The sequence below is a fragment of the Halyomorpha halys genome, unplaced genomic scaffold (genome assembly GCF_000696795.3).
Source record: "Halyomorpha halys isolate HHAL.00 unplaced genomic scaffold, Hhal_1.1 Scaffold215.1, whole genome shotgun sequence".
Lineage (NCBI taxonomy): Eukaryota > Metazoa > Arthropoda > Insecta > Hemiptera > Pentatomidae > Halyomorpha > Halyomorpha halys.
The window spans coordinates 642,468-660,881 of record NW_027107820.1 but is presented as its reverse complement, the minus strand read 5'-3'; the positions used below and the strand labels follow the sequence as shown (position 1 = coordinate 660,881).

Genomic DNA, 18,414 nt, shown 5'->3' with positions numbered 1-18,414 from the left:
TATATTTGTATTTGTTGAAATGAATACAGAGGATAAGAAAAAAAAAAAGGTCATTTCTAAAAAAAGTTTACAGTGTACTTTTGTTGTCCTTCCTTTTTACTGATCATAAATCTCATCATAAATGGGCAAACTTAGAAAAAATATCGGTTTAATCTATTTGGTTTATGTTTAATGTCAGTAAAAATGGTTAAAAAAACGCTAGGCAAATATTTAATTATATAGTTTGTATGCTTTACCCATAATCCTAAAGGAGAATTCATTTCATATAAATTTTTAGAACATCTATGTTCTCTTTTAGGACATCTAAACCCTATGTGAAAAAGTGTGTTTGAAATTTAAAAACAACATCAAACAGCCTGAAAAACTCTCTTTTTACAATATGTGAAGAGCTTTTGCTTGTGAGGCATTTTAATTTTCTTTGTAGAATGGGATAAAAAGCATCCATCATCTCTGCTTTTGAAAATACCATAAATTTCACTGCTGTAATTATTTTCCTTCAGTGTGGGAAGTGGAGACAAATTTCTGCTAGAACTCCTAGGAGCATAAATTATTTTATTGTTTTTTTATGAACTGAATAGTTGAGTGAAAAATTGTTTAAATCATCACAGACATGAATTTTTTTTTGTATGCTATAAATGTCACAATATTTTAAAAATTAAATATTACTTTTTGTGAGATTTCGCAAATTAAGGCTTTGTAACCGTAGTTTACTCCCAGATAGCTATTTAATACTGATGAAAATTTCATGGTTATCTCTAGCCAAATGTGACATTCCTAGGATATTTGTTGTATTCTCTTCGAAAATAATAGACTTTACACAGCGCCGAAGGTCATAGGGGGAGTGTGAAGGTGGATTTTAAATCCGTTTCTTAACGTGTAAAACTAGGCTTTGGGAGATTTCGGGAATGTCTTATATATAAAGGGTGTCTTGAATATGATACAAAATATTTTGATAGATGCTTAAAGTTCCAATCGTCCAACCTTGTAAAATAGATAAAATTCTCTTCGAGAAATATTGTTTGGCTTTAAAAAATCTCAAGAGATCAATAATTTTAACTTGTATTTATTTATTTTTTTATCACATGTATAGAACAACTTGTGTTAATTTAAATGGTATTTGGTTTGAGGAGTGCTATCACTAACTATATAACTCCTTGTTTGTATCTAATAATTAAATACTGTTGACTGAAATAAAAACAATATATACAGAGCTAAGAAGTAAAAATAATTCAACTGCGATATTTATGAGGAAAGTTTCATTACTTATAGATTAAAAAAAATATTAAACTTAAGAAATTTTTACAGCTAAATTTATATTTTTATATGAATTTATAAAACGCGCTCATGTTAATATAATATCATATGTCATGAGGGGACATAATTAAGATCAATAATTTCACATAATCCATCATAATCATAATTTTTATATATGTTAGGATGTAGGTTTTATTACATTGTGAGCCCCTCGTGCTATGGAACCTATCAGCAATTCTTGTTTTGAAACACGAAGAGTGTTTTGTAGTTGACCGATCAATCGAAAGAAAATTTGATGTCTAAACAAGGCAAAATGGGAAAGTTATTTCAACAAATCTATAGGAGGTTCTATTTTTAATAGTCTAAAAAAAGTTATAAGATTTATAAACGTAATATTTTATCAAAATTCATAATAATAACTATTAATATTTTTCAGAAAAAAAATCAGAAACATAAATTAACAAGAAGGAATAATGATTAATAAAATGATATGCCTTTTTTGTTAGTTTAAGAGTTTTCCAGAATCTCATATCATGGAAGCAATTGTCCCTCAACAAATTCTTATCGCTGAGATTTGGCCTAGCGGTTGCTGCTCAAGTTTCCCACCCAGCTTAATCTCGAGATTCTCACAGGGCTTGAATAGACCACAGAGAGAGATGTGATAGCACAATAATGATTGGTCATTTAAAATTGATTGGCTTGTTTTCATACTGGCAGAAATAAAACTATAGATTTTGATTTATTCTACAGTGAAAATTCAATTTTAAATTAAGTCTATTTCAAATTCGTTCCAATTTTAGTTGAGTAATTTTCAAAAATCTTGTTTTACACAATAGAATCTAGAAGTGACATAAATATTACTTTTACGAGCAACAGTATACTCCATGAAATATAATTAAGAACAAGTATATGTAATTTTTCATTTCTAACATTAAAATTGATCGAGTGAGCGTTTTAAATGAACAGTGGCTGTTTCCTTATGGATCAGAAAAGCTGCAGCTGTAGGGACAACATCTGTGTTATCATCACATCTATAAAAAAAATAAAAAAATAAAAATTACTATCTATAGTAGAAGTTATAATTACTACAAATGTGATGATTGAAAAAAAAATCATTATAACTGTTCCCAATCATTAGCCCGTGTTGTAGATAATATAACTAACAATTTTAATCTCAAAAAGCATACTTATGTGATCTATATAGACATTGTAAAAGCATTCTATGCTCTCAATTCAAAGTTCTTTCTTCTTTGGATTACATCTAACTACTGAAAACACAGAAGCCATAATTTTCACAAAATTGCAGCCTATATACTTCCCTCAAGCATAGTTTTAAATGATACTACGTTACTATCCCTTTTGCTAAATCTATAAAATTCTTAGGTAGTCAAATTATACAATAAACTATTATTCAACCGGCATATTAATATAAATTAGATAGGGAAAGGATAACAAATTGATAAAATGTTTCAAAATTCTAATAAAAACTCATAACTACAATAACAAAATACATTCATATTCTATATATTGCTGTTCAAATTATCAATTTATTTCACTTTATTTTATTTTATACCAAAACTGCCTTTATATTTTTTCTTTCAGTTTATTTTTAACCAAAAAGTAAAATGTAGCTCAAATGTTACAACAAGTTGCAAAGAAAAATGGATTGTATGAAAAATAAAAATAAAATTAATCCTCTACCAATGTAATAATTATTGTACATATTAGAGGAATGAAATAAAAACTTTTATATATATTTAAAAAATAAATTAATTGGTGTCATTAAAGACTTCATCCATTGGATTAATCGTTTTGTTTGTTTGCTTCAAAATTTAATATTTCCGCTAAATTTAAATATTTCACAGAGCTATATATTAAATAAATTATATTAATATTTATTTTTAAATTCAATTGATCGACTCAGTTTTGTTAGTACATGGACGGGAGCGGGAGGAGGGGGAGCAACCTGTTAGAGGGGAGCCGGGAGGGGCGGGGGTAGGAGGCGGTCCTCGAGTCAGTCCTAGCCGGGCAATGGAGGCGTTTAGGGTCCTTCCTCCGCTGGGCGGGAAGCCCCCGCCGCCGGCACCCCCGAGCCCTAGGGTCGCACCGAGGTATGTCCAGCAGAAGGACAGCAGTGCTTTCGTTGTCTTAGCTGAGGTCGGTGCCGGGGCTCCTCCGTCCAGTCCGTTCCGAGGTCGTGGCTTCAAGGGATCGGCCTCCAGTAAGATCCCCATCAAGTCGGCACCGACTAGTCCTGGACCACGCACGCCTAAACCTCCGGTCGGTAAATCGGCACCGAGCAGTCCTTCCAAACAAGCTTCAGCGAAGAGATTCGTAGCTGCCAAACAGCCTCCTGCTTCTCCTAGAAAACCTGTAACCAAACCAGCTTCACGGCCTAGGTTTGTTCAGAAGACTGGACGTAAAGATGATCCGTCTAGAACGACTGTTAAGAAGCCAGGCGATGTTGAGAATAAGGCTAATAAAAAACATAATGATAATAGTGATCGGTTACCTAATAACAAAAAGTCCAATGAGAAAACGGAAAAAGACGAAAATGAAACAGAAGGGCGAAAAGTAAAACAGTTGAATACCATAAATTCAGTGCCAAAGGGAACTTCAGAAAAGTCTAGTGCGCCAAATGCTTCTGGTGCAAATTTACCGACACCTCGAGGTGGTAAAATAGCAATAGAAAGAGCAGCAGTTATTATGGAACGGGTGAATAGGCTACGGCCCGAAAGGCAAATGATCAGCAGTACTAGGCCAGTAGTGAAGCGCAACAGTTTGAGGACCAGGCATGGAGTGGTGGATGATAATTCCAAAGTTGATAAGAATGCTACTGCGACTGAATCAGGGAGAAATGGTAAGAAAGCACCTACGTCCGAAAGTAAATCTGCAAGTTCAGAAGATGCTACACAAGGACAAGGTGAAATGGAAATAGTCGGTTCCGAAGATAAGATCTCTTCGACTGAGGGAAATTCTCTAAATCCTGCTGTTAATGGGATGACTCAACCAACTACCAATGAAAATGAATCTGAAAAGAAAGAAAGCCAGGCAGAGACTAAGACTACAACTACCATTATTGACGTCAAACCGCTCGAGAACTTTTCTGAAAACAAAACACCTAACAAAATGGAGTCCTCATCAACAACCGCAACTCTTCCTTCTCCTCAGGTAAATACTTTGGACTCAGCCGCTATAAACAGCAAAGTGAGCAATTCATCAATTGTGAACCTAACACCAACGACCAATCTCATTAGTGATCCTGAGGATAACAGTAATACTTCCCAGTCGTCGTCCCAGCTAACGTTAGTGACGGGAACTACTAAAGTGAATGTTGAGCCTGTAAAGGGGGTGAGTGTTTCTGATAAAACTCCTTATGAAGTAAATAAAATTACTCCACAAAACGCACATGTTAATGAATCAGTCGGGGTAAACATCGAAGAAACTGTTAACTCTGGTCCTAAGGAGGGAGTTATGATAAAAAATGATGTATTAAGTGATGTGACACCGAACGGTGTGTTACCTACTAAGACTGATGGCATCATCATCCCGAACGGTGGTGAGAACCTCCAGAACAAAATAATTATTATGCAAAGCGATAAGAACGGGACCGTGAAGGTGATCGGGAGCGAGCCGGTGAGCATCGACATGGAAGAAGTGATCAGGGAGAGCATTGTCACGGAGACAGCGGTGCCCACCGAGGAGCTGTTGGTCCGGAAGCAGCCCGACCTCATCCCGTCCGCCCAGGTGGAAGAGGCTGCGGTAACGGTCATCGGCCAACCTGATGTCGAAGTCGAAGCTGCCAACCACACGGTAACCTTCAGGTAATGTTTTTAAATATCAAGTTATTACATACCTATTTATAAATTCAGTTTTTACATCTATTTCGATTTATTAGAGTTCAAAGTATTTTTAATTTTCATGTTGAAATCTCTATCACTTCAACAAAAAAAGAGATTTTTTACATTTATACCTTCTCAACTAGTGTGGTGACATGATTATTATATTATAAGTAACAAATAGTAATTATGATAATCAATTATTATATTGCAATGCAATGGGGAGGGTTCATTATTACTAGCGTTGAAGTAACATTTCTTCAGCCACCAGTGTGACTGAAGTGACCTACATTTACTGTTTACTTAATATTCATATCACACCATCTTCATGATACTTAACTACCCTACATTACGCCTTTTAATGTTTGACAAATTAATTTATGTTAATAAATCCAATTTATAAATTTACATGATTTCCTAGAATGAATAATTCAATTTCTAATGAACTGTCAGAACATTTCTATTACTATACAGATCGACTGATGAAAACATATTTTCTGATTTATCCTAAAATCATATTTGTTTTTATAGCTCAGAGTTAATTGATATTTATTCATGACGCATACATAATTAATATATGATTATCAATCACGCCTGATTTTCACGAAACAATTTTTATTTCAATATAGAAGTGTTTCTCTCCCTATATGATAATTAAGTACTACCCTTTGTAAGCTGAACAAGTTGAACTATCTCAACAAAATATTTTTTTTTTAATTTCGTAATATATAATAAATTATATTACTTTTTTTCATATTATATGACGACATGATAATGAGTATCCACTATTATTAAATATTTAGTAAGATATTACAAATTAAAAAAAATTAATTAAGTTAGGCCATTATTTTTTTTTATCATTAACTTCATGTTAATTATTAAAATGGTAATAGTAATTGAAATAAAAAACAGAACCAAACAAATTTTGTTAATGAAATTTTAAAATTCAAACCAGAAAACATACAAGGTGTCTCCCCCCTAATATTTCAAAGTTACACCATTTTAACTACATAAATTAGACCCACTTTTTTTTTTTAATATAAAGTTTAATCTTGTATTTTTCTGTTTAATTCCCTAAATCATTCTTAATATATCAATTTATTTATTATTATTGAGAGGTCGGATTGTTTCTAAGGAGATGCAAATGCGATTTGATTGTTGGAAGGAGGGGGGGGGCACGCTATAACCTCATCAAAGCGTGTTCAATTTGCTTAACTCTCTATGAAGACTACATGAAAAGGCTGTCTTAACTCAAAGGGTAAATATAACCCACTATAAAATTCAAGGTCGCTGATAAAAAGAACTATACCTTCCGATAAAGTATTTCGATTGTATCAATTCAAATATTCCAATTATTAACATTCAATTTAAAATTATCTTCTTAAAATGAAATTAGTTTTTCCTCCATGTTCTCTATCAAATGCCCTCATTAGAATCAAGACAAAAATTCGATGGTATTTTCACTTCTCTAGTGACACAGGAAGACGATTTTTTTTGTCTTGTCTTTTGTTTTCAGTTGATCAACATTAAAAAAACAAATAAAATAGTTTAAGAAAACAGTTATTGGATAATTTATAATTAGAATATTATTGATGTCATCATTTCTTACTTCATATGCAAATATATTAGCTCAAAAAGGTTCTTTCAGTTACTAAATATATTGCCATTATCATTTACGATTTAGTCCAGAAAGATTTTCATTCAAAGTGAAAAATGAAACACTTGTATATTGTCAGATACAAGTTTAAAAACAATATTTCATTTCTTAAATAGTTTAGTTCTAACTGCACCTATGCAGTAAGAGAACAATATTTTTTAAGCTGTGTTTGTTTTATAAAATATATCAATTATTCATAAGGTAAAAAAAATCCAGAGTTCTATCAATGTCCATTAGTTATATAGAGGAACTAACTTGGTTTTATGTTTGAGAATTGATAAGACTTGAAATTTTATCGATATAACTTATAAGATTCAATTTTGTTAAAATGTAGGTTAGTCCCTAATTGCATGTGGGTTCAATTACTAATAGTATTTTAAGACATCAGAGTAGCAAACTAATTTTTTTTCTGTAAAAATTTTCTATGATGGCCAGGCTAGTTTAGGCTAGTAGTTAAGGCTAGATGGAAAATGCAGTCCGTTGGAGTTACCCTTGTACATTGCATAAAAGTAATAAATAAAGAGGAACAAGGATGGTCTAATACATGATTTAAAAACAAAATCATTCATAAAAATCGATCCATGATTTTTACCATCGAAGAGTGTCGCTAATGATATATATTACAAAGTTATTTCGATGTTAACAAAATAAAATAATATTAAATTTTTCAAGATCATTAATGTTATGTGTTTACATGTCGATTAGTACAATGATATATAATAAATACGAATAGAATTTCCTACCGAATTATACTTGGTATGATCATAATTGATTTATTACCATTTTATATTCCTTTAATAACTGAATGCCACGGAAATCTAAAAATATAACACAATAAAAGAAAATTTATAAATGGAAACTATTTTTAACCTGTGAGAGAGGAGGGGGGAAGGGCCAAGGGCTGGGAGATTCGTGTAAAAAGCGATTTCGAAGAACCACAATCGGCTAAAAGTCAATTAATTATTATCTGAAATCTGGACACGCTCGGTCCAAAGACACAACCCAAACTGTACTTCTAGCCTTCTTATTTAAATTGCGATTTAGGGAACTGTGAATTATGTTAGTATGAAACTTAACTTAACGCCAAACCGTCTAAGTAGGGCAAAGGTGTAAATGATTCTAAAAATGGCTCTATTTTATTCAGAAGCCATGTAATTATTTTATGAAGTGTTATCTGATGACTGATTCTGTGATAACTGCTACCAAGGAAAATAGCGGGAACTATTCTTACGGTAACCTAACTTGACTTCTTTTTTGAGAATAGTGTATCCAATCAGCTTACAAGTAAAATGCACTAAATCAAAACTTGTTAAAAATGCGTTCAACTAGGTGGCACTTTTATGTTTTGTATTGCAGCAAAGCGCGTACACCTCCTGATAGCTTGTGATAGCTTGAGTGCCCCCTTGATAGGTACTGTCAATTACTGTGATAGTCACTGATTGTTTTTCTATCTTTTTTTCATATTGGTGCAAAACCCTCTGCCCTTTTTTTCCGGTTGGCTCTACCAGACCAAAAGACCCTGTAGATGTTTGGCCCCCCAAAATAAGCAGGGGTGGAGAAGGTTGGTCTCCACCCCTGCTTATCTTGGGCTACTGCTTCACAATGCCACTTATCTCTTAAAATTAGGAATATAATGAATACTATTTTAAAGTAAAATGTAAGGCGAACTTAGTAATAAAAAGCTCCTCAAATGAACATTTCTGTTGCTTTTAAGGATTACTTTCTCCTCTTCAAAAACAAATGTACCAGTGCTAATAAAAGCTTGTACTAAACCATACTTTTAGCAAATTAATAGCCCAAAGAAGACCAATTCAAAAACAAATCTCGACTTCATTTATAAGAAACTGAAGCTTATTTAATCTAGGTGTTTTAGAAGAAGAGGGTATTCTTTATTCCAACAGGAGGCTGGACAAATATTCCTAAGAACAGTGTGATGTATAATAAATAAATAAAACTTTTCGTTATTAGTATGGCCTTTTACGATAGAAATTCACGAAATCACATTTCTTAAAGAGTATTTTACTCTGTTCATGATGGTGCAATTGGAACTTAATTACCGTGAATAATTTATGAGTGATTACTTTCTTTACAAAATAAATAATTTAAAAATAACTATTTGCTCCTATTCTGTTGAGAATTAGACTGCGTGGCAAGGGCGTACCCAGGTACAAAACCAGGGTGGGGGGCGGCAAGCGAAAGCCATAATCAGGTTGTTACATTTCAGCATGGAAAAGGCGAATGAAACCAACATTTTAAGAAAATTATTTATAATTTCGCAGTTCATTATTAGCTATTACAATTAGTTTTTTTTAGATTTTTTTAAATTAAATTAAGGGAGGGGGAAGTAGCTGCCCCCCGCTTGGTACACCCATGCTCTATGGTCTATATGAACTTTTTTGTTGTAAATGAGGTGTAGAATCACCACCTAACCAATGATCCGCCGATCCTGATACACATACAATATATACAAGGTGCCATAAGTCTTTAGAAATATTTAAGAAGGTTAAAATAAATCTAAATGGCAACAAAAAGGTCAATAGAAACAATTGTCGTCATGTTTTTTATTACGTATGAAGCAGTAACTAAACTATTATGTAATTTAGATAATTCTAAATTGCAATACTAGTCAACTATACAATATTTTATTAAACAAGAATTAAAATTTATCTGCGTCAAGATCATTTGGAGAAAATATTTAAGCAACTAAATAACGCTGAGGTTTGTATTTGGTAAGACACTGAATTATACATGACTTTTTTTTTTTATATCAGTCTTCTATTGGCCTACAGACCTTCACTGAAAAAAAAAAGTTCCTTGTTTAGTATGCTTTTTGCCATCATTCGGTCACTAAAAAAGCTTAATCAGTCTGTTACTAAATAAGCTGAAATCACTCTCTAGTTTTGTACAAAAATTATAAAATTATGTGATTTTTTTTTAGTCCAAAGAATCACATATTACTAAAATACTCATACCGTTTTTCAATTATAGGCACTTTTTAAATACTGCTCGATTAAACTATCTTTTAGTTCCCTCTTCCCGTTTAAGCTAATATTTTTTTTGTATTATGATCTCCTCTTGTGTGATTATGACATGTAGTACATCGACTAACGTTTACAACATTGCATACAAGAACGTGCAATCATTAGGAATGGTGGTAAATCTTATCAAAATAGGGAGGATTATCAATATTTGCTTTTAATGTGAAGAGGAGACTTTAAGATAGTTAAATCGAACAATATTTAAAAAGCGCCTGAAATTGGGAAACGACACATAACACGGAAAAGAGTCAATCCTTCCCGCCCGGATCCGCCCCACTAAAACCCCCAAGCAGTGACGGTCCTATGTCACTTTTGAAACATTTGCTTAAAACAGGAAAAGGAAACTTCAAGATAGTTAAATCGAGCAATATTTAAAAAGCGCCTGAAATTGGTAAACGGCTTGTATTAAATAATTAAATAAATAAATAATAAATATATAAAATAAAATATTGAATCTTGGTATGACAAATAAAATAATAAAAAAAAGAATAAATATTTTTATAATAAAAGTTTATAGTTTTGAAAGTCGTTCACAAGGCGGTATACACAAATTTTCCACTACTGTTAACAATAATTATAAGCTGTATTAAATATTTTTGTTAATTTAAGTCAGTTTGTAAATTTATTTATAAGAAGACATTGATTTATGCTTAATAAAAAACAAAAAAATCTTTCTAGTAATTGTAGCAATAATGTTCATTTTATTACCAGCTATGTTAGGTATTTTTATAATTTTAATTAAACCTGTGTAATTTCTTATGGAGACAAAACAACCCAAAATAATGAAATACATGGCTATTTAGCTTGATATAAAACTGTCTAATATTTGAAACAATGTATTATATGAAATGACAGAATTTTCTACAGAAAAAGATTTCAAACTATCAGACTAATACATCACGAAGTTATAGGCAGTTTCCTGGGTAATATCAATGGCTATTCATTTGATTGGGAAAAAATCAGAAAACAAATCTTTCGGTCACTAACTAAAAGCTTGCGGAGAATCCAAACGAATGAATTGAATCTTTCTTAATTATTTAATATTTTTTCTATTTTGAATCAATCCAAAATATTCATTAAAGAAAAATCCCTGTATTCCTAAAATTTAACATTAAATCTTCATCTACTTTATTTTATTACTACATTTTCAATTATATCACCTCAATTAAAGTCGTAACGTCTACATAGTAATCAACCATCAGTGTATCTTCTCTGATTAGTACAGATAGTTTCATCTTGTTGCTCACCTATTTGCAATATCTAAATATTACAAACAAAAGTTGGGAAATGACGTTCTTGGCAGGGGTCATATCTTGTTCTTTCTGTTGTTAGCTGTTGGTCATCGGTAAGGTATCAACGTTCCAGTATCTTATTTGAAAGTCATTAATTGCTCAATTACACTGAGCCTTATCTCGGAGGAAAGCGGAACGGATGAAATCCCAACATTAGCAAACCAAACCATCTCTTCTTTCATTTCTACCTTCGAGGTCATTTATTAATTGTTAGGCAGAGGTTCATTACGTCATTATTAACAATTACACCTATCACTTTCTATTACAACTGATAAAATTCGATTTTCATCTGTCTGACGTCATTTCATTTCCACCACTAATACCTAATGTTGGGGAGAGGATTTAATAATTTGTTGACGAGATCTTTATACTTTCCCCAGTCCAAAATAGTAGTTTTAACAAGAGCCTTGTTATGTGGTTGTAATCTCTAAACTACAAGAAATATACCAGAACATTTCTTCCTTCTAAAGTATTTTCAATGAAATTTGGGTGTTAGTGGTTAGTCCAGACGTTTATGCCGTTCCAAAAATCTTCCGACAGATTGGAGATTTTTTTATTCCAATTAGATTTCATTGAAGGTTCAAACATAAACATCTACAAGGACGTACCCAGGATCAAAACTAGGGGGGCAAGCTACGGTCGTTCAGGTTGTGACATTTCAGCACGAAAAAGGTGAATGAAACGATAATTTTAAAAAAAATATGTATAATTATTGGTTATTTATATACCAATAATTGGTTTAAAAATTAAATTTTTATTAAATTAATAATTTGTTTTCACTTCCAGAGGAGGGGGCAGCTGCCCCCCTCTGGGCACGCCCATGAACATTTTTGATTTGCATCTACAATTGATTTGTATGTAGTTAATTACCAACAATAAAAACAAATAAATTCTACCACTTAGGTACTTTTTATGAACTAGTATAGTCTTGCCATACGGCCTTAGATATTTCCTCTTTTCTCCTTAATGCCCTGTTTTAATTTTTTTTTTGTTTTACTAATTTAACATTTGATTTTTTTTAAAGGTGAATTCTAATTATTTCAATTATTCCTAAACAATAATGGTATTAAATACCAATTTTCGTAGTAATTAACAAATTTGTTTATATATCTTTATTGAAATTTTTACAACAGTACATAATGATACATCCAGTAAATTTTTTGAGTATATAATGGAATGAGTAATTCTAGTATGGGGATTCTAAGTAAGTCTCTTGTCAAGATGGAGTCCTAAGTAGGTAATCTGTTCAATAGGCTTCAGTGGGATTTAAAAAAAATAGGGTATTTCCCTAATTTTTTAAAAATATCTTTATTAAAATTTACAATTGTATATTATATTATATATATAGTAAATTTGATGTCAGTTATAATAGAGTGATACAGGCGGGTTCCACTAATCATTAATGTCAAATCCTACTTAGATAAAAAAAACATACATATTTTAAAAGTATTATTTGGTGTACTTGGAACAATGAAAGTGATGAATGCCCATATCAAAATTGTTATCTCCAAGATATTTTCCTGCATTGATATGTATGTATTATCCAACGATAAACCTTCACGTTATCAGCTTACGAGAAACTGCAGTTATGAACAAAGTATGCATTCCAAGTACTGTCGGTCTTAGGATTGTATTTCACATGCAACAAAATGCGTTTCGTTGATCATGGATTTTTATGCGAACAGTTTGATAAAAAAAACTTATTTAACAATAATTTAAAAAAAATTAGTCCTCTAATTACATTTTTGGTTTAAGAAATTTAAATAAATTCTTAACATACTATGTAAGGCAAAATAATTTTATATATTTATTGTTTTCTCCTGTGCTGCCAAAAGATCCTTCTTTGGTAGTGAAACTTTTTAATAAAATTATGATATGCTAATTTTTTTTTTCTGGATTATAATGAATTATCCGACTTACTAATGATTTTAATTAGCTTGCTTTTTTCTTTACGAGTTTTAGTTTTTTTAACCTTTCCTTATTTTGTTATCAATTCCAGTCTCATGGCTTGTCTTTTCCATTTTTCCGCTTTCTGGGCGTCATAAATGGCCTTTCGTTTCTCTTCATTCTGTAGTTGAGAGAACGTCTGGTTTCTTCTGCCATTTCATTAAAAAATTCATAAACAATACAAATTTATTTCATTATGGATACATTATTACGAGGTCGTCCACTAGGGCACTCAAGGAATTGATATTTTGATAATTTGTTTGATATTTAAAACATATTGACATTAAAAATAAATATGTAATCGAACAAAACATATTTCTTAGTTCTACCAGACAAACTAAGTTGACCAAAGTCCGAACGCTGTGCTGATATTAATAAAAAAATATGAAGTTATAAAGGCAAAAATGTAAGCTTTAGATTCTATAATTTATTCAGATAAACATTATTAAATGATAAAGTATATACTCTCACTTATTTGGCGTAATAAGCACTGACGATTTAACAAAAATATTTGCGGAATTATGTTTTTTTTAAAACGTTTTTCCTACGCCAAAGGAGGGATTTCTGCCACTTTATTTCGGCCCAGTGTACTTCAGCTTTATTCACAGCACTCTTGTCTGAAATTAAGTCCGCCGTTGCCGTACATGTAAATATTTGATTGGCGGTCATTTCACCATTTCCACACAGGACTTAGTTGGAACACTCAACCACTCCTATCCTTTTCAGGTAGTGCTGTAGATAGTCATGTCCAGTGGCCAGCCAGAAGCATACCACTGCCACCGCTCTCAGTTAGTTAGGCTAAAAATTTCGTCAAACCTAACAGTTCTTTACAACCATTATGAAATATTTTCAAAATAATAGAAAAAATCTTAATATGGACCTGTCGTATTCACTGTTTACAACTGTTAAAGGGCTGCTGGTAAATTAAACAACCAAAAAATAAATAAATATCATAAATACAATTGGTATTTGATGTGCTCTGATTAGAATTTGGTTTGAAAAGTGATTCATTGTATGGACTGAATCCGGAAAATAAAGCTGTAGCGCAAAACAGTTTATGACAAGTGAAGATTATTATTATAAATGTTTAAATTTTTCTTGATGTAATTTAATGTTGGTTTTTAGTCTTAAATGGAACTATATAAATTATTAATCTTAGAATCAGTACATTGCTTCAATGTTTTCTTTAAATTATTTATTTAAACTAATAATCATTAAAGTACATGCACCTTAAAATGCCCACAGGCAATAAAATGTAATATGTAATATAGGTCTATATTGTAATATATTTATAAATTTATTATTAGAGAGATACGAAAATTAAAGTTCATACATAATATCTGTGAAAAACAGGCGACATCATATTCTTTTTTTTTCAAAATTGAGATATTTTAGAGTAAAAATTGATGAAAAAGCTAACAACCAAAAAATAAAAAAAGGTTCAAAACCAGTTAAAAATTAATTCGAAAAATACCAGCATAAAGGTCCATGCATAAAGAGGAAACACAGGCGAAATTCACTAATTAATACACTCTGAAAAGTTAAATCTTAAAATTAATTACTATATTCTTCTGATAACTCGCTAACTTATTTATTGAAATTTTCAGATGTAAAAAAAAAAATAATAAAAAAAAAAAGTCAATGGAATAAATGTTTCTGGACACATGATAATCTTGAGAAAGAACCATCCAAAGATGGTAATTCAATCATTCCTTTAAATTAGATGATCCCTTGGCCATTTTCTTTTCAGACGCCTCAGAGGATTATCAAGAATTGTTTAGGATAAGAGATTAAGATCTTATGGGTTTGGTTGGGTAAGGATTTTGAAATGAAAGGAGGTATATCTATTTTGGGCCAAATCTGCAACGGATGGGATGTTGAGGTCTTTATGAATGAGTTTATTAGTGGCGTAATAAGGGAAATCCAGGATTTTACTTAGGAGTTTGGATTGTAAGGATTGGATACGGGAGAAATTTGATGGTTTGCCGGAGCCCTAAAGCTCAAACAGGCTGATTATCATAGTGTATAAGAGTTTTTGTAGTAAATGGGAAATTTAGAGTGTTTGTCAAGAAAGTGCTGTTGTAATCGGAATCTAACAGGGGGGCAAGAAAGTCTCTTGTCAAGATGGAGTTCTAAGTAGTGAATCCGTTCAGCAGGCTTTAGTGGAATATTAGAAAAAGGTATAGTAAGCAGGAGAGTAGAGGTTTACAACGGAGAGGAAAGGTGATCTGGTGGGATTTTTTTGTAGGAGACGTTAAACATTGACTATCGTTTTGGCACTTAAATTTTTTTGTATTATACCTATTTTCTCCAGTGGCCTTCATATTGCTTTGATATTATTTCTAATTCTCTAATTCCATTTTGATCTAAAATGTTTATTTTTGCACAGTAAATAAATAAATAATTTAACAAGAAAAAAGTGCTGCGAACAGTATATATACAAGTATATCCTAGGATTACCGTGTAAGTAGACCAGGCGCTTCGCTTCGGTTAGGAACCCAGTGCCCGTTATCATTCGCGCTACTGTGCTAGAGCGGAAATATACTAATTACTGTCATATTATTCGAGGCTAAGCGCGTGTCTGTCGTCTAGGGTGGTCTACAACTCTGCTCTGAACGTCTTCTATGCTACTGAAAACATTTTTCACACACATGTTTCGACCATATTTCAGCCAGGTTAACTTGTTTTCCTGTGGTTTCCAGTCGTATTAATGTATAATATTATTCAATTAATGATCACTAGATTACTTTGGTAAATAATTATGTATTAATATTTATTATGCAATTATTACTTAATATGACTGATTATTAACTAATCGACTCTCAATAGTGGTTGTTGTCGTGTTTATTTTCAAGAGCTGAAATTCGGAATGATTTTAAAATTTACTCTAATTTTGTTATTGTTCATAACACAAATCAGCAATTCACTTTAGATTCGTAATATTCTCAGCATAGCCTCTCTGTGTGATTAGATATGATGGCTTATGTATAATTTCAGTATTAGAGATAGGGTTTCCTTGAATTGAACCGTACATCACCATGATTTCCTTCATCCTACTAATTGTTTGCTATTTTTTCTCAAGATATACTGGTTCATTGTTGTTAAAATATTATTTACGACTCAAATCATATTCTATATGAGCTTTGGTCTGAATTTGTTCTGCATTTATTTTTTGAAAAACGGACAAAACATCTCGTTGGTAGAAATTTGAACATCTTTATTTTATTTTACGGTGTCTGAGGACAGGTGTTACTTTAAAAGCTTTTCACGGCTCTTAAAAACCAAGGAAAAAAGTTTAGTTAAAATTTGTTCAGCCGTTTCGAGCAAAAACAGACAAAAACTCTTTTGCATCCTTTTTGATTCTGTCTATCCATCTGGTTTTTGGCCTTTCACGTAAGGGACCACGTGGTTTCTTCCCAACTATACTGGCATTCATTGTGGTGTCGAGATGTCCTGATGGATTGCTTCGAGCTCATGCCCCGTCCATCTTGTAACCTCTTTGCCTTCATATCTTGAAGTATTGACTGACTAGTCTCTGCAAGCAGTTTACTGTTAGTTCTTCTCCTTCATATGTTGAGGCTTTTATCTCAGATCGGTTATGTAATTGCACGGAGGAATTTGTCTCGTCTCGTTTCGCCTTCTTCTGAAAGGACTGAAGTTAGTAAATTTGATGTTACTCAAGTTAGTAAAGGAACCGAAGTTATTAAATTTCTTATCCTTTTCTTAAAAACTCATTTATGAACATTTTTTTTTATAAATAAATTTAACACTTAAAAAATCCTATTAGTGATTCGCGGTATTTTAATTATTAATTTATGGTCCGTGAGGTCAAAAAGTTTCTGTATTTTTTTTTGTAGTTGGACAACTACCAGAAGGACCTTTAAACCAGGCAATGTTTTATAAGATGGAAGTAAATGTTCGTGCGATTAGGAAACTGAGAGCTTTGCTTATCTTCTCAGCAGATCTCCGACCCAGTTTATTTTCTCACATGATAAATTAAAACAAAAAATATTTGCCAACACGAAATTCCCAACTAACTTTAAAGTGGCACGATACATCAGGTATGCTTGATATTTTGGGTAACTGAAGGGGTCAAAGGTAGTCAATCAAGTGATCACTTTTTAATAACCAAACCTTTCAGTGGGGGTTATGACAGATGGCTATTTTTATAGAAGAAAATTATGTTAGGTATATATTTGAAGATGAAAATTACTTCAAAACTATTTTCACAGACTAAGAGTACAATTTAGAAAAGGGGTTTGTTATTTAAAATGACAGTTATTTTTAAGATTAAAAAAAAGCTCATTTGTTAGTGTTAATAGTTGAAATGAATTTAAAAATAAAGGTCTATGTATTTTCAGCATATTCTAATTAATGTTTTAATGGAATTTATTAAAAATCTCTTATTTCGATCTGAAATAACATTGGATAAATAATAATACCCTATGCTCTTGAAAAATGTACTTTTGATTTTACGTCGTCTTATATATTTAATGTAGATCCTATGTATATGTGTATCTGGTATGTTAACTATCAACCAATATTTGTGAATCAGAGTTGCACTACTTTTTTCCTTTTTATTATTTCCATATTACCAGATCGACCAGGGGCCTGTTTCATAATTAAGTACAAACTAATACTATTAGTCTTGTAGATTTATCTTAATTCAATTATACAGACTTGTACAATAGTAACTTGTACTTTAGTATTTTTTAATTCCTGTAATATCACAAATAGTCATACATATCATGAAAAAAATAACTATTGGTATTATTACCACACTAGTTTCTACACCTGTACTATGAACTAATACTATTACTTTCATTATGAAACTGGGCCCTGGTGGGCCTTACATGGTTATTTTAACAATTTACTAGTTTTATTTAAAATTTGATAATGAGGAGGCATAGTCTAATACTAAATAAAAGATAAAATAACAAAAAAAAATAATTACAATAAGTAATCGACTTATACTGAAAAATATTTTTCGAAAAGAAAGAAGAAAACAAATTGACAATACATAAACATAGAAATAAATTAATATGGAGCTTATATCAGGGCATCTTACATCAGCCTGGGGTTCATTTTTCGAAATGTGGTTGGAATGCCCACGTCGTAAGTTTTTGGATGAAATGGTATTTTCTGAATTGTTTTTTGATGATATGTCGATTCCAATTGTCTTTCTCGGTGTAGTTGGTTGGCTTATTATGAACTAAGAGGAATCTAACTTGATTCTCAGAACCTTATTTGTTTCTATTAGTACTGGATGCCGCTCCCCAGACTTTTTTTTTTTTAAATTGATAGATTTATTTATTGATAGATATTACAATCTGCCACACAGTTGTGGGCAATAGGTAATATTGATAAATTATCTCATACATACTAAA

The 18,414-nt window shown here is 31.6% G+C and overlaps 1 protein-coding gene across 1 annotated transcript in view; it reads left to right on the top strand.

Annotated features, from left to right (window-relative positions):
* Nucleotides 1–3,285: 3,285 nt before the first annotated feature.
* stum (stumble) overlaps nt 3,286–18,414 on the top strand; it is a 77,758-nt gene continuing 62,629 nt past the window's right edge. Inside the window, exon 1 of the mRNA XM_014419007.3 lies at nt 3,286–5,078. Within this exon, the coding sequence (XP_014274493.2) occupies nt 3,286–5,078 (1,793 nt within the window). The remainder of the gene's footprint in view (nt 5,079–18,414) is intronic.